The sequence below is a fragment of the Neoarius graeffei genome, chromosome 21, assembly GCF_027579695.1.
Source record: "Neoarius graeffei isolate fNeoGra1 chromosome 21, fNeoGra1.pri, whole genome shotgun sequence".
NCBI lineage: Eukaryota > Metazoa > Chordata > Actinopteri > Siluriformes > Ariidae > Neoarius > Neoarius graeffei.
In genome coordinates, this window is record NC_083589.1 from 53,882,829 (window position 1) to 53,909,678 (window position 26,850).

Genomic DNA, 26,850 nt, shown 5'->3' on the forward strand with positions numbered 1-26,850 from the left:
CGTTGTGGTGTGATGCAGCCAGATGTGAATCAGAGATACTGTTACAACTCCAGTGTACCCCAAAGTGTTTTATTCTTCTTATATTCCACACTGGCACACACACACTCACATTTACACGCACACACCTGTAATCTTGGCTGTAAAGGGGCTCCCAGCGATGTGCTTGTCGTCAAATTTGACGATGATATTATAGTCTCCTGGTGCGGTGGGCAGGTAGGAGACAGTGCATGTGCCGTCTTTATTGTCCTTACAGCTGATCTCTGCTTTAGACGGACCTTCCACTGCCAAAGACAGTCCACCTGAAACAAAACAAAAGAGACAAACAGCACCTGAATAATGGTGCAAGTGAAACCTCTAAATCCTATGAGGTAATAAAATTTACACATTATGGAAGAAAAAGCATTACTTAACAGGAAGTAAAGTGACAGCAAGGCTTTCGAGGGCTTTTGAGTTGAGAAAATACCTTCTCCTGCATCCTTGGTGACAATCGTGAAGATTGCGGGTTTGTTAACCATGCCGTGACTCAGGCCAGGTCCGTAAGCAGTCACATGACCACTGTTTATAGCATCGACATAGAACTGCAATGGACTTCCTGTCAAAGGAAGTAAAGAGCTCAAACATGGGGCTTCGCTTCTCACAGTTTTGAAAAAGTATAACAAAATTATGACCAAAATTCCAATATATATTTATAGTGATTTATCACCTGGTATGTGGTTGCCATCATACTTGATATCCATCTCGTGCAGGCCTTTCTCAGTTGGGGCATACTTCACTGTCACTGTGCCGTCCTTATTGTCAGTGATATGAGGCCGGGCTGTCTTTCCAGAAGGCATTCGTACCTCACCTAAAAAACACGCAGTGATATGGTCATTCCTCTGGTGCTGCATGAACTGAGATGGGTAAGATTTTTGTAAATTATTAAATTTGTACACTGTTAAAAAAAACGCTCCAGTTTATACAGTCAGCTCCAAAATTATTGGCACTCATCAAGAGAATGCACAAAAATGATTGTATAAAAATGTTACGTGATGTTTCCTCTAACAAAAATAATTGTTATATCGTGGTGCACTGGGTAGCTTTCCAGGCTTGATCCTGGGCTCAGGTTACTGTCTGTTCACCCTGGGTTTCCTCCAGGTTCTCTGGTTTCCTCCCAACTCCCAAAACCATCAATGTGATGTAGGTACAACACACAGTCCCTTTAAGAAACTACATTTCCCATCAGCCAGCTTACGCGTTGACCTACGTCACGGCTGGGCGGGATCATCTACGTCACTTCCTCCACGACTCCATAAGGGACCCAGAAATCCACCATACTTCCTCTTTGGCTTCTGTAACCACGCGGGAACAGACATAAAAAGAGGCACTCTCTCATCGGACCGTCCGAAACCACGACTTCTTTCTTGCAAGAAGAAAGATTCAGCGCGTTTTTCTTTCTGTTTACCATTGGCCACGGTGGAAATCCAGAATCGCGCGATTTTGACTCAGACTGAGTTACAACCGTTTTTTCATTTATTCATTATAAGTACCGTACATACGGACTGCAGCCCAAGCAGTTAAAGTTAGAAGCGACCGGCTCCTTCTAACAAAGCGCTGTGCACATTGTTTGATCAGAGACTTTCTTCCCACGAACTACAAAGCGTCGGATCAAGAATTCTCTGCCTTCTACAGAAGTCTTCACGAGCTCCTGTAAAATTCAGCATCTTCGTAGCTTCTCTGTATTCCTACACAGAGGCAAGGTACTGGAGCAGATTTGGCATTCTGGGCAAAAGACTAGTCTTAGGAATTAGTTTTATTTACGTAGTGTGAATTTAAACTCAGGAACTGTTCAAGTGTGCACACTGATTTTGTGTTTCCATCATTGTTCTATTTTTGATCTCTCAATTGTTTAATAGATAGGTTTTGCATGCTCCCTTTTCCTTTCTAACACTTTAATTTCATTATTTACACATATTTTGACCTCATCAAGATTTCAGTGAATTTGGTAATGATATAAGCTAGTGGGTTAGCTGCTATGGCTAATTCTTTTGTCTCATTAGCATCCAGGGCTAATTGTATTGTCTCCAGGGACCATAAGGCCTCACCACGTGGTCTCACACACACACACACAAAACACACCTTAGTTAGCATCCCACGCTAGCCTTTTGTTTAGGCCATAGGCCTCACAACACACCTTAGCTAGCAAACCAAAGCTAACTCTTTTGTTCTATAAAGAAACATGTGGTGACCCTTCCCCCCTCCGTTCTTTATCACGAGGTCCTTTGTCTCAACTTTAGATAACATTCCAAGCCCTGATTCAATTCAACCTTTATAGCGCATTCTCCCGTGCCCACATTCAAACCCACATATATCACGGATGACCATTTGAATGTATTTCAATTGCTAATATTTAATTTTTTTATCACACACACACACACACACACACACACACACACACACACACACACACACACACTCCTATGGACACACACATTTCACTGTTTGCTGCTGACTGTTTGAAGATTTCAACTGCTATTATTCATTTTTATCTTTGTTATAATAAATTCAATTAATTCTTAAACTGTGTCTGTGTTGTTTCCATATTCTTTGAAGTCATTCAATCTCAAAGAATTCCAAGGTGCAAATGAGTTATGTAATACGGTAAGTGATCATAATAATTTGGAATATACCATAATTTAGCTGTTTGGTAATTTATTATTAAGCACCAAAATTTAATGATTTAATGAGACTGATTTAATGAGATTGATCACTTAATTACCAATTGCACCTACAGTGACTACTCTAAATTGTCCCTAGATGTAAATGACAGACAAGCATTGCGAGGGTTGCACTGCGATGGACCCCACAAGGCAAGAGACCAAGGGGCAGGCCAAGGAACACCTGGCGAAGGATAGGTGAAGCAAAACTTAAGCAAACTGGGATCACCTGGAGTGAGGCTGAGACCAAGGCAAAAGACCATGCCGGATGGAGGGATCTTGTGGAGCTCTTATGCTCCAGTGGTAGCGAAAAGGCTAAGTAAGAGTAAGTAATTAAGTAAATGATTATGAAAGTGTGTGTGTGCATGGTGCACTGCAACGTGCATCCCGTCAGTGTGTATTTCTGCCTCACACCCAGCATAAGCTCCATTGTGTTTCTACCAGGAAAAAACGCTTCCTGAAAATGATGAGTGAATATTTTCTCTCTAAAACATAGGTAGCAAAATTAACTGCAGCAAAATAAATCTTTAAATCATGAATCAACAATAATTTCCCCATCAAACCAGGATGTCACTGCCCTAAATATATATATCTTTTAATCCAGATAATAATCTTAAACTTGCATCTAAATCAAAGCAGAAAAGGTTTTTGGGTACACAAAATCAAAATTTGGGGAAGCCATGGCCTAATGGTTGGAGATACAGCTTTGGGACCAAAAGGGCACCAGTTCGATTCCCTGGATCAGCAGGAATGGCTGAAGTGCCCCTGAGCAAGGCACCTAACCCCCAACTGCTCCCCAGGCTGCTCTGGGTATGTTGTATTTCGCTCTGGATAACGTAATGTATTGAACTGGTTATCTTTGAACTCGAATGGAACTGTGTCACTTGATGTTTCCTAAAATCAAAATGTCCAATATATCCAGCATTAACACTAATAGGATGTGAATTTAGTTCTTATTTCATGCTCACTAGCTTGTACAGTGAGGTTTTAATAATGTTTATTGCATGTTATATCAAAACTAATAATGCAATTATTAGTCATTTTAACCTAGCAGATCTATTGTTTTGTAGCAATCCAGGTCTTTAGGAATGAAAACCATTTACAAATATCAAATTTGAGATTCATTTAAAAAATTACCAGGCCTTCATTAACCCCTTATATGTGGCCCTTATGTGTGGCCCACTTGGAGTGTTCCCATTTTTATATTCATATGCTTAAGTTAAAAATATTACTTATTGCATGCAGGCTTGTAGTACTCAAGTCCAGGACTCAGACTCGAGTCCGACTCATGCCCTGACTTGGACTTGAGCACTGATGACTCAGACTTGGACTTGGACTCGTGCATTAACTGCATTCGGACTTGTAAATTGGAGACGAGGACTTGGATTTTTTTCTATATTTTTTGTAACATTCCATAATAATTTGGCATAAGATATTTATATCTACATTAATTTTTATACTAATTTCATGTAATAGAATGCACATTCACCTGTTCATACATCATGTTCAGGAACAAACTAATGTTAATGGCGCTAAAATGCCTGGAGAGGACGCCCCTAGGATTGTCTGCTTTGCTTATACAGACTTCTCGTGCAGTGGGAAAAAATGCACTGCTATGTGTTCCATATGTAGAAGAACTATCGAGGAGACGACGGGGACAACCTCGAACTTCAATCGTCATTTGGCAAGACCCCACCCAGAGAAAGAAGTGACACGCTATGTTCATTGCTCTGTTGATAGTGGGCGGGGCTTGCTTGTTGAGTGATGAACTAGCTAGTGTTAACCCTCTCTCATGTTATTTGCCCTGTTGATAGTGGGCGGGGCTTGCTGAGCAACGAATGAGCTTTTTATCTGTAGCCTATTAACTAAAATGGCGCAGTCGAGCAGTAACGTTAGTCCGACACAGTAGCAGAGACGCTTTCACATAAAGGCAGCAACAGCCACCGTCAAATGGTGCGGTTGGAGTCTTGTTCTCAGACTCGACTCGAAATTTTCTTTAATGACTCGGACTTGAACACTGGGGACTCGAGGTTTAGTGACTCGACTACAACACTGATTGCATGTGTTGTGCAGTTAATACTGCACATTGCTCATTATCACCAAGGGTGTCAATAATTCTCGACCTGATAACGGTATATTATCTCGTAGCAGAATGTCAAGACAGCTGGTTTTACACAGTTTATTCAAATATGCTTGGATCAAACCTGTGATCTCTCCTTTCTGCACTGTAAACGGGATAACCAGACTGAAGGGACGAAGCATGGGCTCCATGCCATTTATGGCTGTCACCGGTTCCTCAGTGGCCTGGAACAGAAACAGATTCATGTAAACACCACTAACTAGTAAGATGTTTGTTTACAGAACCAGCTGAGAGGATCCTACACAAGAGAAACAAGCAAGCCATGCACAAAAGAAGATCCAAGTCAAGAAGGTTTCAGTTAAAATGCTGACTAGGAGAGTTGAACTGGAGTTGAAATGTTGCAGCTGAAATGATGTTGTCGAGAAGACGGATGGAGAGGATGGCTGAGGGGTTAAAACGAGTGCAGGAATGAGATGGAGATTGTATAAGGGAAGTTGTGGAGAGGGCTTAAATGTGTACCCAGTGAGGGGAGTAGCCCTGGTAAGGCGAGTAGGGCTGCTGTAACTGCACTTTATCACACGGCTCCTCTATTATAGGAACGGTATCACACGCCTGGAGATGGAGGAAGTCATATGGTTAGTTGGTTGAAACCACACTCATGCATTTTATCTGGCACTGTTACCAGGTACTAAGCATAATCCTAGGACACAAATAAGCTTCTGGAGTTACAGTTATCTCCTGAAATTACAAGCTGCACATTGTAATGCTAGATTTACATCACGGCGCTTTTTTTGATTGGTCAAAATGTGTTGATTATGTACAACAGCAGCTCTGACAGTATTTCCGCCTGTACGATTGGCAAATTGCTGTGGTATAAGAGAAATAAAACACTTTGCTGTTCTGGGATAATAATCAAATGCAGATGGATGTTCCAAGAGCTATTCAGTGAAGATAGCAATGCTTTTACATTTGATATATTTCTTCAGTAAATATATTACATTTCCAAAAAGCACTTCTGATTTAAAGAAAATCATAGTATGCATATGCATCTGGAGTATATCATGTTTATTTATTATACCGTATGACCTGTACGGACCTGCACGCGCGTTCTTAATAAAACCATCGGGAAAAGTCACGTGACTGGGCAGATACAGATTTTTGAATCCGGTCTGGGAAAAGCCATATGTGGCCCCGGACCCGTTTCCCTCGCTTCCATCATTTTCATTTTGCTCTGAATTGTTACTCTGAAAAATGAGCGACATAACTGAGCACAGTGAAAGTGAATTTTATTATCTGGATGATTTATCAGACAGACCTAATTGAACAAGCTGAAACAGTCGAAGAAATTGAAAAAAAAATTGTACTTTCGAGCAAAGAAATTTGTCTCCGTGAGCTGACCAGAGTTTGAACCGACTTTTACTAACGATGTTATCTTAAAATCATTTTCATTTCGAGAGAACAGTAAAGTCAGTTGTATTTTATCGAATTCAAACTGTTATTTCAAACTTGTGCAAAGGTGATTCAGCATATAAATGGTTTGCTGTCAATCAAATAAAAATAAGTACACGTGGCTACTGCTTATAAATAAAATTGTTTTCTGATCCCATGTCCATACAGTAAATATAGCATATATACTGTACACGTTATCACTTATACTCGCCTCATCTCTTGCAAGCATCACCAAGCTGTGAGCAGCATCAGGTTTTGTAGTATTTTGGTGACCAATTTTGTTTACTGTGTTTTGTTCAAAATACAGTGCTGTGAACTCGATCCATTTTCAAAATAGTAAAAAAGCACTTGTTCATGAATTGTCTTAGAAGCATTATTTAGTACTAATGACCACATTTTGTTTCACAAGTGTAGTGTAAAGACTCGAAAATAAAAAAATAATAATTAAAAAATTAAAGCGACTGCAGAAGTTTGATATCGGCTTTTCAATATACAGTATCTGCCAAAAAGCTAAAAAAAAAACCCGACAAAACCTTTCATCTGACCTTTCAGAAGGACCAAATAAAAGCTGTGATAATCAAAAGGTAAATTTTCTTAAAATAAACACCACATACTTGATATCGAATCAGTAGCCTTGGCGAACCACGAGGTGAATTTTGTTTATCTTTATATCTGCTGATTATCTTCCGATACTACGAAGTTATAACGAGGTTTCTCTTATTTCGTTTCTGGTTCTGATTGGTTCTGAAGTTTATCAAGAAGTAGAATGGGTAATCGAGCTTGATTGGTTATGAAATTTCGCTATTCTTACACTCGTTCTTACAACGTGATAACATCATGGCTTCGCCACTCGTTCTTGTGTACCTTTGATAAAGCGAGATCAACTGTTCGTATCGCGAGATCACAGTTCGCCGTTCTGGTGATTGTAATGCTTATGCGTACGGTATGCACATGCGCAGCGCGCTATTGTTACACTCATTTTTACAACACAATGACATAACGGCTACCGCCTCGCTTTGCCTCTATGAGGCAGTAGCCACAAAAATGGATTGGTTCATTTTTCACACACTGTTGTTCATTGTTTTCTACGGTGTATATTAGTTAAAAAAAGGTCATATGATAAAGTGATTATTGACTGAGTTAGGGCAGGCCGGATGGGAAAATATTTAGCTCTTGGTCATTTGTATGGACCTTGTGGCAAATATTTTCCCGTCCGGCCCGACCTAACTCAATCAATAAGTACATACTACGTTAAAATGTGAATGTACTGTATAACAAAATATAAACATGAATCTTCCAATGGAATTATTTTTCTTCTTACATCTTTCTTCCCAATTCTACGTTAGGGCGAGGTGGATCAATTGAGCTATAAGAGTTAAGGGCCTTGCCCAAGGGCCCAACAATGGCAGCTTGGCGGTGCTGGAGCTCAAACTCCAACCCTCCAATCAGTAACTCAGAGCCTTAACCTGTTGACCCACCACTGCTCCGATCTTCATACAGACTTCAAACGCTCAAATATTATAAACACTGATTAGGACCGTTTCCAATGCTTTGGAAATCTATCACAATGCTCCAATCTTCAAGAACCCATCACTAGTCCATCTTTTTCTATTCCACTTCCCAGAATATTCCATATTTTATTCCAACTCAGCAAATACTGATCACTGATGTCCTGGTTTCAGATGATCTGAAGCTGGACTAGAGCAAAAACTGCACATTCAAGAACTACAGTACATAAGCTGATCTACGTGACAGATATTGACTCTCCAGAATGCATAAAGCGCTCACCACAACATGGAAGGGGCTGTTGGGGATGTGCTCTCCTCCAAAGCGAATGGTGATGATGTATTTCCCTGGCTCTGGAGCTGTGTAGTAGATATCGAAAGTTCCATCTGAATTCTCAACCACATCCACATCCAATTCAGCCCCATCAGGGGTGGACACTTTGCATGTGACTTTTCCCTTCCCAGCAGCCTTTGCATCCACAGTGATTACGGTCTCCTCGCCAATCTGAATGGTGGGTCCGAGTCCAGAGCCTGGTTGGAAGTAAATTTACAATTATGGTTAATGATACAAAGCCAAAACCTGTTCACCATGAAGCACAATATGGAGTCTATGGTTAAACATTTAGAATTTAACTACTCACCCAGGCCATGTCCTCCAATGGAAACTGAAACAAATATTATAATACACACAATTAATACACACAAGATAAGTGTGCCAGTAGTATTTTAGTTATTTCATTATATTGATTGACGTCATTGTATGAAAACTAAAGGTAGCCAAAATTTTCATATTTGATCAGACGCTTGGGGCGGCACGGTGGTGTAGTGGTTAGCGCTGTTGCCTCACAGCAAGAAGGTCCGGGTTCGAGTCCCGTGGCCAACGAGGGCCTTTCTGTGCAGAGTTTGCATGTTCTCCCCGTGTCCGCGTGAGTTTCCTCCGGGTGCTCCGGTTTCCCCCACAGTCCAAAGACATGCAGGTTAGGTTAACTGGTGACTCTAAATTGACCGTAGGTGTGAATGTGAGTGTGAATGGTTGTCGGTGTCTATGTGTCAGCCCTGTGATGACCTGGCGACTTGTCCAGGGTGTACCCTGCCTTTCGCCCGTAGTCAGCTGGGATAGGCTCCAGCTTGCCTGCGACCCTGTAGAAGGATCAAGCGGCTAGAGATAATGAGATGAGATGAGATCAGACGCTTACCTGTGACCAAACATTTGCTGGCGTCTCCAGTGGGCAGCGCATGGATGCGGTATGGCGAGAACGGAATCTCATCTCCGCCATATTTGATGGTGATGGTGTAGCGGCCTGTCATATCCGGCACATAGGACACGGTGTAGGTTCCGTCTCTGTTATCCCTGATGTTCGCTTTCTTTGGTTTTCCCTCTGGATCCTATTTGAAACACACTCAGTTTAACAAACATGCACATCGTTTATGACAGTCTCTGTGTGTACCATCTAAACTTAAATCAAACAAAACATGGCTATTCTCATAAATACATGAATCTATAGTTGGTGTAACAACTCCCAACATTAGAAAAGCAATGAAATTTGCATAATAATGTGTTAACTCTGCTTTAAGGAGCAAAGCTTCTTTATTAGTTAGTTATGTAATGGAAACCACATTGAATAATTAGATCAAACTCAATGGAGTGTCAGTCCACAGAGACTCGCAGAGGCAGAATATTACAAAAAAAAAAAATCAAGCCTTTTCCTAAATTGAAATACATAATTTCTGTTCATTTCAGTGTTATTAAATAATTTAGCTGCTACACCAAAAAAAAAAATGACCTCCTAGAAGCCAGAAATCACACAAAACATAAAATACTATGTTGATGCCGGTGCTGCATGTATAATTCGTAAATTACTGAGTATTACTGAATATTATTATATATTCTATCCACATTCACTGGATATGAGCAATCATGCGCTCTGATTGGCTACTCTATTACTAGGATATCAGCTCATATACCATGAGTATAGAAAAACAAAATGGCGGCGCATGCTGCCGAACCAACCAAGGATGAAATAAAAACTTTACTCGAAAACAAAACCCCAAAAATTGTTATCAAGTGTTTAAAAGAAATAGAAATAGCTAAAAGAATATATTTTTTTGTTTTCCCCCAATAGCTCCTGTTCCACACTCCAGCCCAGTCTGTGGCGGTAATGCAGCTTTAAGTTGGTTTGCCAACTGCCAAAGAAAAACCCTAAAGAAGACAAAAAAACCCAAAATACAAAAAAGCAACAAAATATGGAATGAAAGTATCTGATGGTAAGAACATATCTTTTTTTATTTTCCAAAAATTATTATTATTATAGCATTTTCACAAATTGCTCCTGTAATTTCGCCCGTTTGTTTACATTCTAAGCGGAAATGATTTTGTCGGACATTTTGTATCAAGTTTTTATTTAGTGAATTTGCAAAAAATAAGAATAAAAATGCTCTGTTTCTCAAAATCCAGTGAATGTGGATAGAATAAAATAGTTATTCCACTCAATCTCGTCGTACATGGATTATAACTAACTCGGTGCTATGCGCCTTGTTGGCTATCAGCTCATGTATGACTTGATTTCGTGGAATAACTGTTAATTAAATTTTTTCGCAGTCCAAATCCTGCACTCTGATTGGCTGACCTACGATACGGACCCCAGTTACAGACCCCGGTTATGGACCTCTGGCGACTCGCTCGTTCACAACAACAACAAACATCGTAGAATTTTTTGTCAACGTTTATCTTTTTTTATAAGATTTATTTATAAGATTATCAAAAATCTTGTAAATTTTTGCCAGCATTTCTCAGGAGAATAGCATTAATTTTACATCATGGATAGCGATAACGACAGTCTTCACAGCGAAAGCGAATTTTACTACCCTGAGGAAGAAGAAATAAAAGAAAACATTTCAGTAGAAAGCTAAAAACCTCTAACTGTTGCTAACGCCGAGCAAAAACATGGCTGAATCCTGAATGACTCCTATTTGTATAAATAGGGGACTACATAGGCGGCAAAATGTAGTTTTTTTCCTGCCATGGAAGTGCACTTGTATACCGAGGAGGAAGCCATTTGCATTACAGCCGTGACTGAGGATTCAAAATGGCGGCTCGGCTCAGTTTTCCCTTTCGGGCGCTCTCGTTTTCTGTTAGAATTTGGTAAAGAAAAAAATAAATATATTATTTACCAGCTTAAGGTTGGTCCGTATGGTGAAATACCGTGACCTCGGTCAGTACTTTCAAGACCTCGGTCACGGTATTTCAAGATATGGACCTCCCAGCTGGTAAATAACATATATATATATATATATATATATATATATATATATATATATATATATAATCACTAAACCATCAACCAAATAACAATTATAAGCTATGATCTTTATAAATAAATGTAAACACATTAAATAACTACAGTTAAGCCGTAAATAATATGCACCATTTCAGTCAGTAGAGAAAAAAACCCACCCCAAAGTATGGTGTCCTTGAGCTGCCTCAAGGGAAGATTTTTACAAAACCCCACTAACAAACAACGTATTTCACACATAAATCACTTGAAAACACTGTAAAATGTAAAGAAAATATATATTTAGAGAAAAATGATCGGCTCCAAGAGCTCTGTTGAATTCTCAGTTCTGTACTCGCTCTAAAATGGGCTTGTACTGTAAATGGGTTAAAAACACATAACTGTGGATCTGGTGACGTTTTGTGTCAGGAGATGTTTGTTTAGCGATATTGGAAGGAATCTCTGGTGTCAGTGCTTTGGAACAGTCAGGTAAAAGTGTAATTAAGTTTTCTGACACTGGAAAGTCTTTCTAACAAACAGCTTTGCAGTTTCTTATTAACGTCAAGAGGGAGAAAAAAAGACAGGCCAGTTGAGGAAATGACGAGAGCAGGATAGCACTATATTGTTTCCTGGACGTTAAATCTTAAAGGTGTCATTCCACGACAAACCGTTTAATACTTGCTCTTTCTGAAATACCATAGGTCACTCCGAGTTGCATATGCATGCTGCACGTGAAAATGCTCTTCTACCCCCATTCCCTGTATTAGCCTATGAAAGAAAATAGACGGAAAAACGAGCGAATCAGAAAAAGCCCTACGAACTTACGTCACTTCGAAAATGAGTAGTCATGGCCTCGCCCATAACCCACTGGAGGGAGCGTCACAGTGCTATTAGCCAATCAGAAGTGATATGTTTACATGTCATGAATATTAATGAGTAAGAGCTGAAATCCTGTCGTTCTCTCCCCACCCACTCCTCCACCAAACTAGAACAGCCTGAAACAGGAGCACCACACCATTTTTTTCACCAAAACCGGCTCACAGGGCATTCATTCATACTAGAGACCACCGCACAATTAATGAAAAAATGATGCAATGACACCTTTAAATGACAGTATCAACAGATACAGATTATGACATCATTTGTTAATGTCTTGTGGGAATGGGGTCAAGGCCATTGGGTCAGGGAATGGGGGAAGCCATGGCCTAATGGTTAGAGATGCAGCTTTGGGACCAAAAGGTCACCGGTTTGATATTAGATTTGGCAGGTGACCGAATAGTAGAGAAAATGGGGGAAATCCAAACAACCAAACAGAATTGTTTGTGTTTACAAATTTCTGTGGTATAAATGGAATAAAACACTTTTTAACATGCTTTTAGCAGAAAACGATCAACTTTGTGGTGGTAACAGTAACTTAGGTTGACCAGACGTCCCCATTTTCTGGGGACAGTCCCCGTTTTTGGTGGCCTGTTCCCAGCTGGAGCTGTCCCCAGAAATGTCCCTGTTTTTACCCATGACTGACAGACATGGAAAAAAAAAAGACCGAACCCCCCCCAGACTGAAACATCTACCAGATTTCAGCAGACACCTTGCGTATTTTTTTGTGGATCACTTTAAGATGGGTTCAGTCCAATAGCAGAGATGTTCTAGCACACCTCTGGCAAGAGCCTTTCCAGTATTTTGATTGGTGAAGCTGAGGAACAACTTTTTAGCGGAGCGCTAGAATCTTTGCCTAAACTAAAGTCATTCATTCAGCTTTAATAGATCACTTCATCCACTCCTGGACAGGTGAACCATAGTCTTTTCTTGTAGTCTTTTCTAAGTGACATTGTTTATCATCTGTTATTTAGCATCTAAATGTGTAAGCTACATTTTGTGATGTTGTATATGACATAGCATTGCTTGTCACACTGTACTGAGATGTAGCAGTTGACCTAACAAACCGTAGCCTACTGCGGCTAATGCTAGCAGGAGAAAGCTCAGTGCAGCACCAATCAGTCAGTTGAAGTTGTTGCTAGATGTAGTGTAGTGATTTACTGTAACAGAAATCCAGCTGAGGTAAAATTGTAACAGTTCAACGACATAAGCTAACTTACACACAAATTGGTGTATTATCTCACAGAGTAGCTGGATATGTAAAGCTGTACTGTAGGCTTATGGTAATGTTACCACAGTGTCAGTAGTTTGTATAATTTGTTGTGATGTGTAGCGGATTACACATTTTGATTAAGGCGACTCATTCAGGCTCGGTCATCAATTCAGCTATGGCTACAATTTAGGCTATGGGAGATCGGGAATCATTTGTATCCTCAATAAATAATAATAATAATCGATGGCAGCGGTGGCTGTCCATCGCTAGCAATGAAGACTGCCTCATTAGGATGCGCAGAAACCGAGATCGGCCACGAGGCCCGCACCAGAGCTCCCTTCCTAATGAAGTGCCCTGCACAGTAAGGTAAGACAAACAATGTCGTGCCCCCATCGTGTTGTCTCTCTGGACCTCCAGACCTGATGCCAAGTGGTGCACAAAAGTGCCACAGTTCTGACAGGTATGGAAGTTGCCCCGCAGTGACAACTGACTTGCTGAGTGATGCCATCCATTGGCCATTTGAGTGGCTCTTCCACATGCCATCTGGTGGTGTGCCATTGATTCTGTTGGGTTCATCTGCCACATTGCACCGAAAAGTGCCCTGCTGCCAGCACCTTATTGGTGATGTACTTTTTAAACCATAGATGGAACCTAGGCGGCACAGTGGTGTAGTGGTTAGCGCTGTCGCCTCACAACAAGAAGGTCCGGGTTCGAGCCCCGTGGCCGGCGAGGGCCTTTCTGTGTGGAGTTTGCATGTTCTCCCCGTGTCCGCGTGGGTTTCCTCCGGGTGCTCCGGTTTCCCCCACAGTCCAAAGACATGCAGGTTAGGTTAACTGGTGACTCTAAATTGAGCGTAGGTGTGAATGTGAGTGTGAATGGTTGTCTGTGTCTATGTGTCAGCCCTGTGATGACCTGGCGACTTGTCCAGGGTGTACCCCGCCTTTCGCCCGTAGTCAGCTGGGATAGGATCCAGCTTGCCTGCGACCCTGTAGAACAGGATAAAGCGGCTAGAGATAATGAGATGAGATGATATGAGCTGGAACCTAGGCAGGTGCTACCACTCCGGGTCAGAGCGGACCTGGGAGCAATGGTGATTAAAGGGTAACTCCACTTTCCCCAATATTCAAGTCCTCCTGGACCTGAGACTCACCACCGGTTGCAGTTTAAAGTCATACCCCGGACTAAATAATAATAATAATAATAATAATAATGTTACCATACATTGAAATTGCTTGGATTGATGTAAACTGTTTATTTAAATTGCGCTGTGTGTTTTGTATATTTTTAAATACATTGTCCATTACTAGTGGCATATATGGTAATTAATTTAATTTATTTACTTTCATGGGTCTAAAACATCTGTTTCAGCTAACCTACAATTTAAGAGTGTATAAATCTAAATTATGGACCCATACCTGAGATTTTCACATTGTCTTTAATTAATGAGAACCTAAAGCAGTTGCAGAATCAGCCTACAACACACTCAGTGAGAAAAATCCCACTTTTTATGTAATGCATGTTCAAAATACAAGAAAACCAGAAATGTCCCCCCTTTTTATTCCAAAGATGAAAACATTAGATGTTTTCATGACATTTTCACCACCGAACCGAAAATGTCCCCGGTTTTCTTCTCAGAAATCTGGTCACCTTACAGTAACTCTACTTTGTGTTTTATTCCTTACTTAATTCATCTCGTCAAGATTTAACAAATGGCTGACAAGGAGAAACCTGCACATCAGCTGATCCTGTACACTCGAGCAGTGCACTGCCATTGGTTTCTGAGTGAAATTTCCACCATTTTCCTGTTGTATATGACATTATGCATGTTCAAAGCATTGTGCCTGTGCCATTAGCCCTCTTACAGAAACTGTAACTTCTAATATCCATCTCTAAATATTCTATCTGTGAGTTTACATTAAGATAAAAGCAGAATGAAGAGATTTGAGAGGTACACAGAAAAAAATAACAGCTCCCAGACCTGAAGTGGCACGAGATAACAGAGCACTGGGTAAACTTAGTGGCAGTATGTTCCACAAACACCTTATGGTACATGATACATGATACACTACTCCAGAAGGCTGTTTTACACTGTAAGAGGTAAAAGTATAGGGATTTAGGACACTGGGTGCAAGAGGGTATGAAGGCTCAAAAAGCAGGGAGAGGATGGGAGGGAAGGAGGGGGGAGACATCAGACATGGTGAAGAGGATGGAAAAAGAGAGGGCCAAAAGGAGGCCTTACACAGCCTTTCCTAAGAATATAGAAGGGGATGGTGCCCTTTACAATATGGCTGTTCCACACCCTCCTTCCCCAGTCCTCCACATAAACTGAGACCTTGCGCTTGCACCCATCTGGATCCTGCAGTTGGGATCAAAGGTTACAAGATCAACTGTGAGCTACTGCTCACTTACGTATACCCCCGCTCTCGCTTATATCAGAATACAAGCGATCGAAGGAATAGGACACTTATTATGAATGTTGACTTCAACAAATAATGAACCCTGAAACGAGTAAGTAAAGAGCAGTGTCTCTCCCCAGGGATTTCAAACAGCATCCTGGTAAACGGTCATTTTGAAATAGCATTTTGCTTCTTGAAATAGAGTCAAAATCCACCCTATATGTTTCGTAAATACATTCAGTCGGTAAACAGGAAGTCGATGTGCGACAGACCTGGAAATGGTATACACGGTATAGAACCCCAAGCTGAACCTCAGTACCAAATATCAAGCAATTGTGAGTTGTAGTTGCTGAGAAAAATGTTATGAAAATTTTGTAAATCCATGCTATATGTTTCGTAAATACATTCAGTCGGTAAACAGGAAGTCGATGTGCAACAGACCTGAAAATGGTATACACGGTACAGAACCCCAAGCTGAAGCTTAATACCAAGTGGCTACGATTTGTGGTCGCTGAGAAAAAGGGTGTTTCGGACGGACGGATGGAGGTAAATTAAAAACTAATATACCCCCCCCTCCTTCAGAGCGGGGGTATAAAAATGTGGCGCAGGTGTAATGAATTCCAGTCACGGTATAAAGTGTGTCCAAATCTGAAGAATAAATTAGGTGACTCACCAGGATCTGGACAGTAAGGAGTCCTTCACCAGCGTCACGGGCATCAATGGTGAATTCTACTGGAAGGCTGGCAGGGACACCAGCAGCGTTAAGGCCAGGTCCACTGGCACGAACCTTACTGGCATCATGAGCAGGCAGGGCTTTTACCTTAAAGGGACTGGTACAAACCAAAAAAAAAAAGGACAGAGCAATGCTGTTAAAGCCTATTTCGATTCTCTGTGTGAGGACAGAGGAAGTGTTCATGAGGAAACTAATCATTGGGGTAATGCTGTGATTGTAATGAGTAAAGTGTGAATATGGCACGTTCTTACCTGCGTGGTACTTCTTGGTCAGCATATTTGACATAAACTGTGTAAGGTCCGTCCTTGGAGGGGGTGTAAATCACAGTGTGAGTACCATCACCATTATCTGTAATGTTAACTGGTTCCGTCGCTCCTACAGTGGTGAAGTATTGGAAGGATTAGATTATTTATCCATTTATTTATTTATTCATTCATTTATTTATTTATCCATTTATCTATCTATTTATTTATTCTTTCGTTTAAAAAATTGAGTGTCAGATCATGCTTGGAGGTAATGCTAAAAATACTGGCACCATTCATGAAAATAAATGTCAAAGGCAATGTGTGATATTGTGAGCTTAAACACGTACATTTTTAACGTTGAAAAAATGTTAACATAAAATCTTAAGCTTTAAAATTGACTTTTGTTTCCTTTCCAATGTCTTCTCGAGTAGATTCTCAAGTGCATTCTTTTTTTTCTACAAATCTTTGGCTTCAATATTAGCAGCAAAACTACAATTAATAGCTTCCCTTAACACCATTAAAGGAACAGTCCACCGTACTTCCATAATGAAATATGCTCTTATCTGAATTGAGACGAGCTGCTCCGTACCTCTCCGAGCTTTGCGCGACCTCCCAGTCAGTCAGACGCAGTCAGACGCGCTGTCACTCCTGTTAGCAATGTAGCTAGGCTCAGCATGGCCAATGGTATTTTTTGGGGCTGTAGTTAGATGCGACCAAACTCTTCCGCGTTTTTCCTGTTTACATAGGTTTATATGACCAGTGATATGAAACAAGTTCAGTTACACAAATTGAAACGTAGCGATTTTCTATGCTATGGAAAGTGCGCACTATAATGACAGGCGTACTAACACCTTCTGCGCGCTTCGGCAGCGCATTGATATCTGAGCTCCGTATCAATGCGCTGCCGAAGCGCGCAGAAGGTGTTAGTACGCCTGTCATTATAGTGCGCACTTTCCATAGCATAGAAAATCGCTACGTTTCAATTTGTGTAACTGAACTTGTTTCATATCACTGGTCATATAAACCTATGTAAACAGGAAAAACGCGGAAGAGTTTGGTCGCATCTAACTACAGCCCCAAAAAATACCATTGGCCATGCTGAGCCTAGCTACATTGCTAACAGGAGTGACAGCGCGTCTGACTGACTGGGAGGTCGCGCAAAGCTCGGAGAGGTACGGAGCAGCTCGACTCAATTCAGATAAGAGCATATTTCATTATGGAAGTATGGTGGACTGTTCCTTTAACGCTCTTGTAATGTGTAACAAGGTTGGAACAAATGTCAAGGGATCTTGGACCCTTCTCCATGCAGAAGATTGCAAGCCACTCTCCAATCCTATATTTAGCTGTTCAATTCATACAATTAACAGTTATTCCATGAAATCGAGTCGTACAGAGCTGACAGCCAAGGTGCGAAGCGCTGAGCTGGCTATAAGCTGTGTACGACGAGATTGAGTGGAATAACTGCTTTATTCTTTCCACATTCACTGGATTTTGAGAAACAGAGCATTTTTATTTTTTGCAAATTCTATAAATAAAAACTTTATACAAAACGTCCGACAAAATAATTTCTGCTTAGAATGCAAACAAACCGGCGAAATGACGGTAGCAATTTGTGAAAAATACAATACTAATTATTGAAAAATCAAAAAGATAAAGTTCTTACCATCAAATACATTCACTCCATTATTTGTTGGGTTTTTTTTGTAATTTTGGGGGTTTTGTTTTCGAGTAGAGTTTTTATTTCATCAAGTCAAGTTTATTTTTATAGAGCTTTTAACCACAGACATTGTTGCAAAGCGGCTTTACAGAATTTGAATGACTTTAAACATGAGCTAATTTTATCCCTAATCTATCCCCAGTGATCAAGCCTAAATTTCGTCCTTGGTTGGTTCAGCAATATGCTCCGCCATTTTGTTTTTCTCTGCTCACGGTATACGAGCTGAGAGCCTAGTAGTAGAGTAGCCAATCAGAGCACACGATTGCTCATATCCAGTGAATGTGGATGGAATAACAGCATTCAGAGAGTGTTCAAATTCCAAGTCTGTGGTGTCTAAACTGATTGTGCGCCTTTTTTTTTTTATTTGGAAGTATAATTAAGGAAATGATCTTCATCCTGAGCCAGGATTTAACATCCTATTACAAGGCTTAATTTTCAAACGTCTGCTAAAGGATGCCAATACTTCTAAAGGGATATTATACTCTACGCAAGACGCACTATGTAAGTCATACTGTTATTTGATGAAGGTAAATGTGTGTATGTATGTTTACCAGTTGGGCTGTAGAGTAACACCTCCAGTGGGGCCAGGCCGGCATTACTGCAGTCTACGGTGAAGGTCTGTGGGACATGAGCTCGCACTCCATTGCCCAAGCCTGGGCCGGAACACCTCACCTTACTGGGATCCACCAGCTCTCGAACTGGAACTCTGAATGGACTGCCTGCATGGTAGAAACATTTTCCATGCTCTTGAACGCAATCCTAAACACTAACCAGAACGTCAAGGACGTAGTAGCTCACCTGGCCTGCCATCAAAACAACCACGACTACCATAACATCAAACAGAACTGAAATGTGACAATGTGAGAGAGGACCAACCTCCACGGCAAATTGTTTACAACAGGAAACTCAACAAAGGACTAAATCTTGTTCCCCGAGGGAAGATCGACCCAAAACATTGATCAGAACTGAATTTGCATGATAAATGAGAGAGACGATACAATTCTAGTCAGAAAAAAAATTTGTGAAGTTGACTTAAGCCTAGGTCACAACCGGACGTACGATTTTTTGGCCGTGCGATTTTTGGCGTTTCCCAAATCGCTGCGTTTTTTTTCATTCGTGGAGAAAGACGCACGTTGGTCATAAGTTTGTCTTGCAACCTGAAAAAAACGTAAGCGCCCGTAGAGTTTGTTTGACATGACAAAGAACCTCTGCAGCCGGTCTGCAGCCAGTCTACGGCTCAAAAATCAGCACGTCACACGCGCGCCCTCCGTGCGTTTCTTGCGTTTTTTGCACGTAGACCGGCCGTAGGAGCACGTACGGCTGGTTGTGACCGAGGCTTTAATTACTAAGTTGTTAGCAAAAAATTGACAATCCAATGACCATATTTTGTGCAGAAAGTCTAGTTCTTTCAAATAAAACGATCAGAACTGAAATCCACTCAGAACTGAGGGAGGAGACACGATTTAACTGAAAATAAACAAAGTTGTAAACAAATTGTTTACAACAAGAAAATGAACAAACAAATGACCAAGTATTGTTCCCCGAGGGAAGATCTACCCAAAACATCGATCAGAACTGAAATTGGGTGAGAACTTTGAGAGGAGGTACAATTCTAATGAGAAGTCCCAAAATTCACGAAGTCGGCCTAATTAGCAGTTCGTTAGCAAAAACTGACAATACAATGACCAAGTGTTGTGCAGAAGGTCTAATTCTTTCAAATGAAACAATCAGAACTGACAGTACAATGTTGTCGTTGAGATTGAGAACTGAGGGAGGGAGGAGACAGGATTTGACTGAAAATAAACAAAGTTGTGAACAAACTTTGTTTACAACTTGTTTGTTGACAACAAACTTTTTTAAACTATTTAAACTTTTAAACTGGTTTGTTTACAAATTGTTTACAACAGGAAAATCAAGAAACAAACGACCATGTTTTGTTCCTCAAGGGAAGATCGACCCAAAGCATCGATCAGAACTGGAATTGGATGAGAACTGCGAGAGGAGATCCATTTCTAATGAGAAGTCCCAAAACTCGTTAAGTTGACCTAATTAGCAGTTCGTTAGCAAACATTTGACAAAACAACAACCAAGTTTTGTGCGGAGTGAGGAGTTCTTTCAAACAAAACAATCAGAACAGAAATCAGTGGAGAATTGACGCAGGAGATACGATTTAACTGAACTGTGGACAACGGACGGACGACGGACACCACGCCATGGCAACAGCTCATCGGCCTTATGGCCAGATGAGCTAATTAACTCAAACGTACTGTATCTCGGAATAAATCTGACAAAAACAACCTCATAAAACTGTCACACTAAAACTGATTAACACCAATTGATTTAAATATCCTCTGAATTGTATTATGACCCCGATCTCAGGTTAATCTATTAACAGCAAGTTTAACAACAAAAGAAAGCTTTGGTACTGATTCCTATTGCATATCCTACTAAGCAAAGTGTAATAGCCTACCTGGGATTGGAAGGCCTCCGAATGTGATGTTAACGTCATACTCTCCATGAGTGAAGGGAATGTATTCCACGCTACAACTGCCATCTTTATTGTCCTTACAGGACATCTTAGCCTCAGACGGGCCCTCGATGGCCAAGCCGAGGCCACCAGTACCGGCTCCCCTAGAAACAGACAGATAAGTCGAGATGATTTCCAGGATTTCAGTATGACCCTATTGCATTTTCTATCAAATGCATGAAGCACTTTTATTTCCATGATCCACTGTCCTGATAGATGGAAGTTATTGAGTAATATGCTAATATTAATAATCAGAGGTGTCAAGTAACGAAGTACAAATACTTTGTTACTTTACTTAAGTAGAAATTTTGGTACTTTCTACTTTACTGGAGTAATAATTTTTCAACCTACTTTTTATCTCGACTCGTTACATTTTCAAGCATTTACTTTTACTTCGTTACGTTTATAATAGTCTCGTTACTTGCATTTCATTCGGCTTGACACTTGCGACACTTTAAAAGGGAAAAAAATCAAATCCAGATCATTCGCATCATACACACACAAAAAAAACCAGAAACAACCCAATCAAGATAATTCGCGCCATTAAATTTGATTGTGGTTGGATGAGGAATATAATCAAAATGTCATTACGACATCCTATGGAGCACTTGCATGTGACGTCACAGCCGATCCAGATTGTGACAGACGCCATCTTGTCGGTCAAACGCCATATTTCCGCCTTCTACTTCTACTTCTGCTTCTACTTCTACCTTTTCTTCTGGAAAACCCTACTATATACAATTCTACTACAACGGCTGCGGCTACAAGCTCTCCCTACCTGTGCACGTTTTTTATGTTTTTTGTGTGTATTTTTGCGTGTTGTTCGTCTGTACCGGACTTCAATATCCACTACAACCGTATGGACTTACTGGACATTGGTTTCCAGCAGAAAATGACGGTTTGTAGCGATTTCCATCGCATGCACAACATTCCGGACGAAAAAAAAAAAAACATTCCGGACGAGATAGCGAGACCAGCGGGGTCTCCGTGGATTGTTATTGGAAGCAAAGCGAAGGAGGCGGCGCCGGGAGAGGAAGCAAAAGCGAGGCTGTAGAGCCGGCCTGTTGACTAAGCTCAGAAAACAGCCACTCAAACCTCCACTGCTAAGCCTCTACCTCTCCAACGCCAGGTAAACAAGACGGACGATTTGGAATTACAGCTGGAATTACCTTATTCTATTCTATAATCGGCTGGTCAGTGCTATACTCAATACTTAAGTGACTTACCCATCCAGTGAGGATCATTTTCTTGTTTACAAGATGCCACATCTGAGTCGCTGACAAATCCTGAATTTCTGTAGAGATAACTGTCCAGAGATTTATAAGCACGCAGTGCTTCACCACTGAACAGCGAGGGAAAGTTAATGAGGTAATTATACACGTCCGGGTATTCCGCCTCTGGCAGTTCAATATCCACTGACACGGTCGTGAAAACTCCGTCCGGTAAGCCATAAGGGTCACTAATCTGTAGATCGTTTATTTTAGACATATATCTAGTTATCTGTTCATTAGAAAAATGAGCCGTGTAGTCCGTCCGTTGAAATTGATCCATTCTGTACACGAGTGCAGCAGTATTCAGCTGTGCTGTTGACCGACAAGATGGCGGCTGTGTACTTTCCGGTCACGTGACTGCAAGATCTCTATTGGTCTGTCTAAACTACCACACAGGGCGCTCCAAGCACACAGCAATCAGAGCTCTGACTTCGACACCGTTAGTAAATTGCGGGCTCTCGTTCGTTTGTCAGGAGTGGAATTCCCCCCCCCACGAACCATATGCGGCATTCTCTTTTCTGAGTCAGGTTAAGTTTACAAACGCAGTTATGGTATCTTGGTGGGTGTTAGTGAGTAAAGTGACAGGTCTTAGCTTAGTAAACGTTATATTAGCTTGTAGTGTGTCGGCATTCCAGCGGCCGCCCTTTCTCTCCTCGCCTGTGTTCAACCTCGCATTGCTGGAACACAAACATTCTGTTGACTTCTCTCGGTGAGCCAGTAACTAGTAGGGATGAGAAAGTGTTTTTCTTGCATTTTAACTGGAACCTGCTGCCTCTACTGCACGTCCCATATGAAAAAGAAAAAAAACCTGCAATTTATTGATAACTTACTTCTGAGGTATGAAGTTTTACACCATTACAACACTTACAGACAACAAGTCATTATTACTTGTGCTCCATGAAACACATTTTAATGGGTCAGGAGAATGGACTGTATGTGGACTTCTAGGCTGCGCCTTTGTCCTTAATAGCATTTTTTCCTCTTTCATTACTTTTACTTTTGTACTTTAAAGTGCCATTCCACCATTGGATGTATTTTTTTGGCATAAAATACAATATATTTTATGACAACATGACTAGACAGAGAAATCTTTTAGCTTCAAAATGATATATCAAACATACCGTATTTTCTGGACTATAAGCCGCTACTTTTTTCCTAGGTTTTGAACCATGCGGCTTATACAAAGGTGCGGCTATTCTGTGGATTTTTCTTCCACCGCTAGGGGCGCTCTAACCGGAAGTAGAATCAAAAATAAGATAGACGAAAAATCAATGCAAAGAAGAATTAGCAGATCTTTAGCAGATAGAACACGCACGACAAATTACTAACTGGTAATTATTTTCAAATCCAGCGAAGATGATTAAAGTGACTTGTGGTTTCAAACACAGGAGAAATGAAGGTAAATAAATACCGGTTATTTTCTCTTGGTTCTGTTCCGTTTTAATCAGCAAAGTTGCTGCCGTGTTAAAAGGCACTGTTCGGAAAGAATCTGTTCAGGTACATACATGTACATTTACAGTACAAAATCGTTCTGTACATGCAGTAAATATCTAATTTTTCAACATAGATATCTGCGGCTTATAGCCCGGTGCGGCTTGTATATCTTTTTTTTAATTTTTTTAAAAAAATAGAGCGGATGCGGCTTATATACAGGTGCGCTCTATAGTCCAGAAAATACGGTAATTTTTTGACAACGACAAGTATATTAATTTTGCGACCAAAGTCACCTACCCTTTTAATTTCCGTGCGGTAGTGAAACGTGATGTCATCGGCAGGTTCCCCTTCTTGTGTACCACGTCACGTGTGACGTGACACAGATTATCAGCAATGGCGGATAGAACGCGATTGTCAGCTTCGGAAAAGAAGCGAAGGAAAATAGCAAGTGGTGCCCAAAGGAGGCGGTCGATGGTGAATATCGGCACAGCAATCGACAAGTGGAAATCGCGTTCTATCCGCCATTGCTGATAATCTGTGCCACGTCACACGTGACGTGGTACACAAGAAGGGGAACCTGCCGATGACATCACGTTTCACTACCGCGCGGAAATTAAAAGTGTAGGTGACTTTGGTCGCAAAATTAATATACTTGTCGTTGTCAAAAAATTATGTTTGCTATATCATTTTGAAGCTAAAAGATGTCTCTGTCTAGTCATGTTGTCATAAAATAGATTGTATTTTATGCCAAAGAATACATCCAATGGTGGAATGGCACTTTAAAGTAGTTTAGAAATCAGTATACTTTTTACTTTTACTTGAGTAAAAAGCTTCAGTTGATACTTTTACTTCATGAAAAGTATTTCTAAACCATAGTATCTATACTTCTACTTGAGTAATAAATGGTAATACTTGACACCTCTGTTAATAATATGCTAATGTATGTTAAGATACCAATACGCTAATGTGCTATGAGTAATATGCTAATCAAATCTAATCAAATCAAATCAAGTTTATTTGTATAGCGCTTTTAACAATAAACATTGTCGCAAAGCAGCTTTACAGAATTTGAACGACTTAAAACATGAGCTAATTTTATCCCTAATCTATCCCCAATGAGCAAGCCTGTGGCGATGGTGGCAAAGAAAAACTCCCTCAGACAACATGAGGAAGAAACCTCGAGAGGAACCAGACTCAAAAGGGAACCCATCCTCATTTATGCTAATATGCTAATCTTGAGTAAGATGAAAAAAAATGAATAACAAAGTCCAAATAAAATACCTACCTGGTCTCTACGGTGAAGCGGTTGGATTTGTTGACTAATCCCTCTTCTAGACCTGGTCCATATGCCTGCACACGGCTCGGGTCACAGCCCTCTGTTACTGACACTCTGAACGGGCTCTTAGGAACCGGCACGTCATCATACAACACCTCAATCAGGTGCACACCTGGATATAGACACAAGGTCCACGATGTTAGGTGTGATTTAAGGATGATTTCCGTGTATTGTAAGGAAACTGACTCCAACGCTGCAGCTCTAAATGCGTTATACATTATTGGCATCTCATTGCAATCACCTCCGACAAAAAATACTTACAGTTGTGCTCATAAGTTTACATACCCTGGCAGAATTTTTGCTTTCTTGGCCTTTTTTCAGAGAATATGAATGATAACACAAAAACTTTTTTTTCCCCACTCATGGTTAGTGGTTGGGTGAAGCCATTTATTGATAAACAACTGTGTTTTCTATTTTTAAAGGCGTCACGCAGTGGCGATAAAAGTCGCATTATTCTGCACCAGAATGCTTTCGAGATTCGAAATAAATTGACCGTCGATTTTTCAAAAGCTTCCCGCAGTTGTAATCGGTCCTTATTTGGTCATGCCCATCACTTGAAATTTCCCGCGTTCGCAGCACCCCCTCTCGGTCAATGGAACAGCTACGTGACGTCATACCAGTAACCACTCGGTGCAGTTGCAATGGCGGACACACCAGAAAATAGGAGCGATGCTGAGGAAATTAGCTTTGATTTTACCGATACAGAAGAAGAAAATGGCCCACAAGTAGAGATTTTGACAGCTGAATGTCCTGGTGGTATCCAGCCTTACAGATTTGAACCTGAGCGCTCATCTTCAGAAGAAAATGAGGACAGTTCTGACGACGACAGAAACGAAGACAAGAATGAAGAAGACCGGCGACTTGAAGACTTGTTTTGGTTGGTTTCTCTGACTAAATCACTACTTGTGTGTATTTTTAAAGACCATTTTCACTTGAATTAGAATGCTGTGTGATTAATCTATGATTATGTGTAATACTGATAGCTGTAGGGGGTGAAAGTATAGCTAGAAAGATTGAATTCTAGCGACTTGACAGCTTGCGATCTCGCGAAATGCAGTGGGCCTTCTGATACAGTAGACCCCTTGATATTCCAGTTTTCATCATTTTCCTTTTATTGCGGTTGATTTTAACTTGATATTCAGTATGTTATAGGCTGGGAGTATTGAGCTTTGTATTGTATTGTTTAGTAAACGTACAATCGTCAGTAATAAGTGATAATTATTAGTTAAAGGCAGCTCTGTGGCATAAATCTTTCAATTAATCTTCTGTCATCCATTTGCTAAAATTATGTGCCACATATGTTATCAAGACAACACTTCATGTGACAAAGAAAGATATGACAAATACATAAATGTATGAAAATCATTTTGTACAATTAATGATTGATACATAGAAACACTTAAAACATGTGTTTTTAAAAAAAAATTTTTTCTATCAATACCTAGCCATGACCTTGAAATCAGATCCATTGATAAGAACAGTCACAAATAGTGTTCAGTGTTCGTTGTTACAGCCAAACACAATACACCGATTAGGCATTTTGTATCACAGAATATTAATACATCATTTCATAGTGTTTTGAGTGTTCAAAACTATCCACAAACTGAATAAATCCACAAAATCCACAATGTAAACAACTCTGGTAAATGCACGCTATAGAGAAAACATGGTGACAGGCCAGCATCACCCAAGGGAGGTTACTGGTATGACGTCACACATAAGTTGACCTAGTTAACGGCTGGCTGCCTAAATTTGGCTGTGCGCGTCAACTTTAAATGCTTGTAGCGGGCGCATCGTGACACTGAGATCGCGGGAAACCGAGGGGCTTGAATAACCCACCAAACCCGACATTTTGACACATGATATAGCCTGATTGCTGAAATTACCGCACGACGCCTTTAAATCATAATGACAACAAAAAACATCCAAATGACCCTGATCAAAAGTTTACATACCCCAGTTCTTAATACCGTGTATTGCCCCCTCTAACATCAATGACAGCCTGAAGTCTTTTGTGGTAGTTGTGGATGAGGCTCTTTATTTTCTCAGATGGTAAAGCTGCCCATTCTTCTTGGCAAAAAGCCTCCAGTTCCTGTAAATTCC

General features: G+C 40.6%; 1 protein-coding gene across 5 annotated transcripts in view; it reads right to left on the reverse strand.

Annotated features, from left to right (window-relative positions):
* The window catches only part of flncb (filamin C, gamma b (actin binding protein 280)), a 207,407-nt gene that overhangs the window by 27,110 nt on the left and 153,447 nt on the right, over window positions 1–26,850 (reverse strand). For 3 of the 5 annotated variants that reach the window (XM_060903334.1, XM_060903336.1, XM_060903338.1), the window contains 13 exons: window positions 24,697–24,859; window positions 20,650–20,810; window positions 18,731–18,898; window positions 16,469–16,592; window positions 16,158–16,314; window positions 8,924–9,113; window positions 8,369–8,392; window positions 8,011–8,258; window positions 5,293–5,385; window positions 4,898–4,997; window positions 704–844; window positions 464–592; window positions 126–299 (listed from right to left, as the gene is read on the reverse strand). In XM_060903334.1, coding sequence (XP_060759317.1) covers window positions 126–299; window positions 464–592; window positions 704–844; window positions 4,898–4,997; window positions 5,293–5,385; window positions 8,011–8,258; window positions 8,369–8,392; window positions 8,924–9,113; window positions 16,158–16,314; window positions 16,469–16,592; window positions 18,731–18,898; window positions 20,650–20,810; window positions 24,697–24,859 — 1,872 coding nt within the window. The remainder of the gene's footprint in view (window positions 1–125; window positions 300–463; window positions 593–703; window positions 845–4,897; window positions 4,998–5,292; window positions 5,386–8,010; window positions 8,259–8,368; window positions 8,393–8,923; window positions 9,114–16,157; window positions 16,315–16,468; window positions 16,593–18,730; window positions 18,899–20,649; window positions 20,811–24,696; window positions 24,860–26,850) is intronic. The other 2 variants (XM_060903335.1, XM_060903337.1) reach the window with 1 other exon arrangement.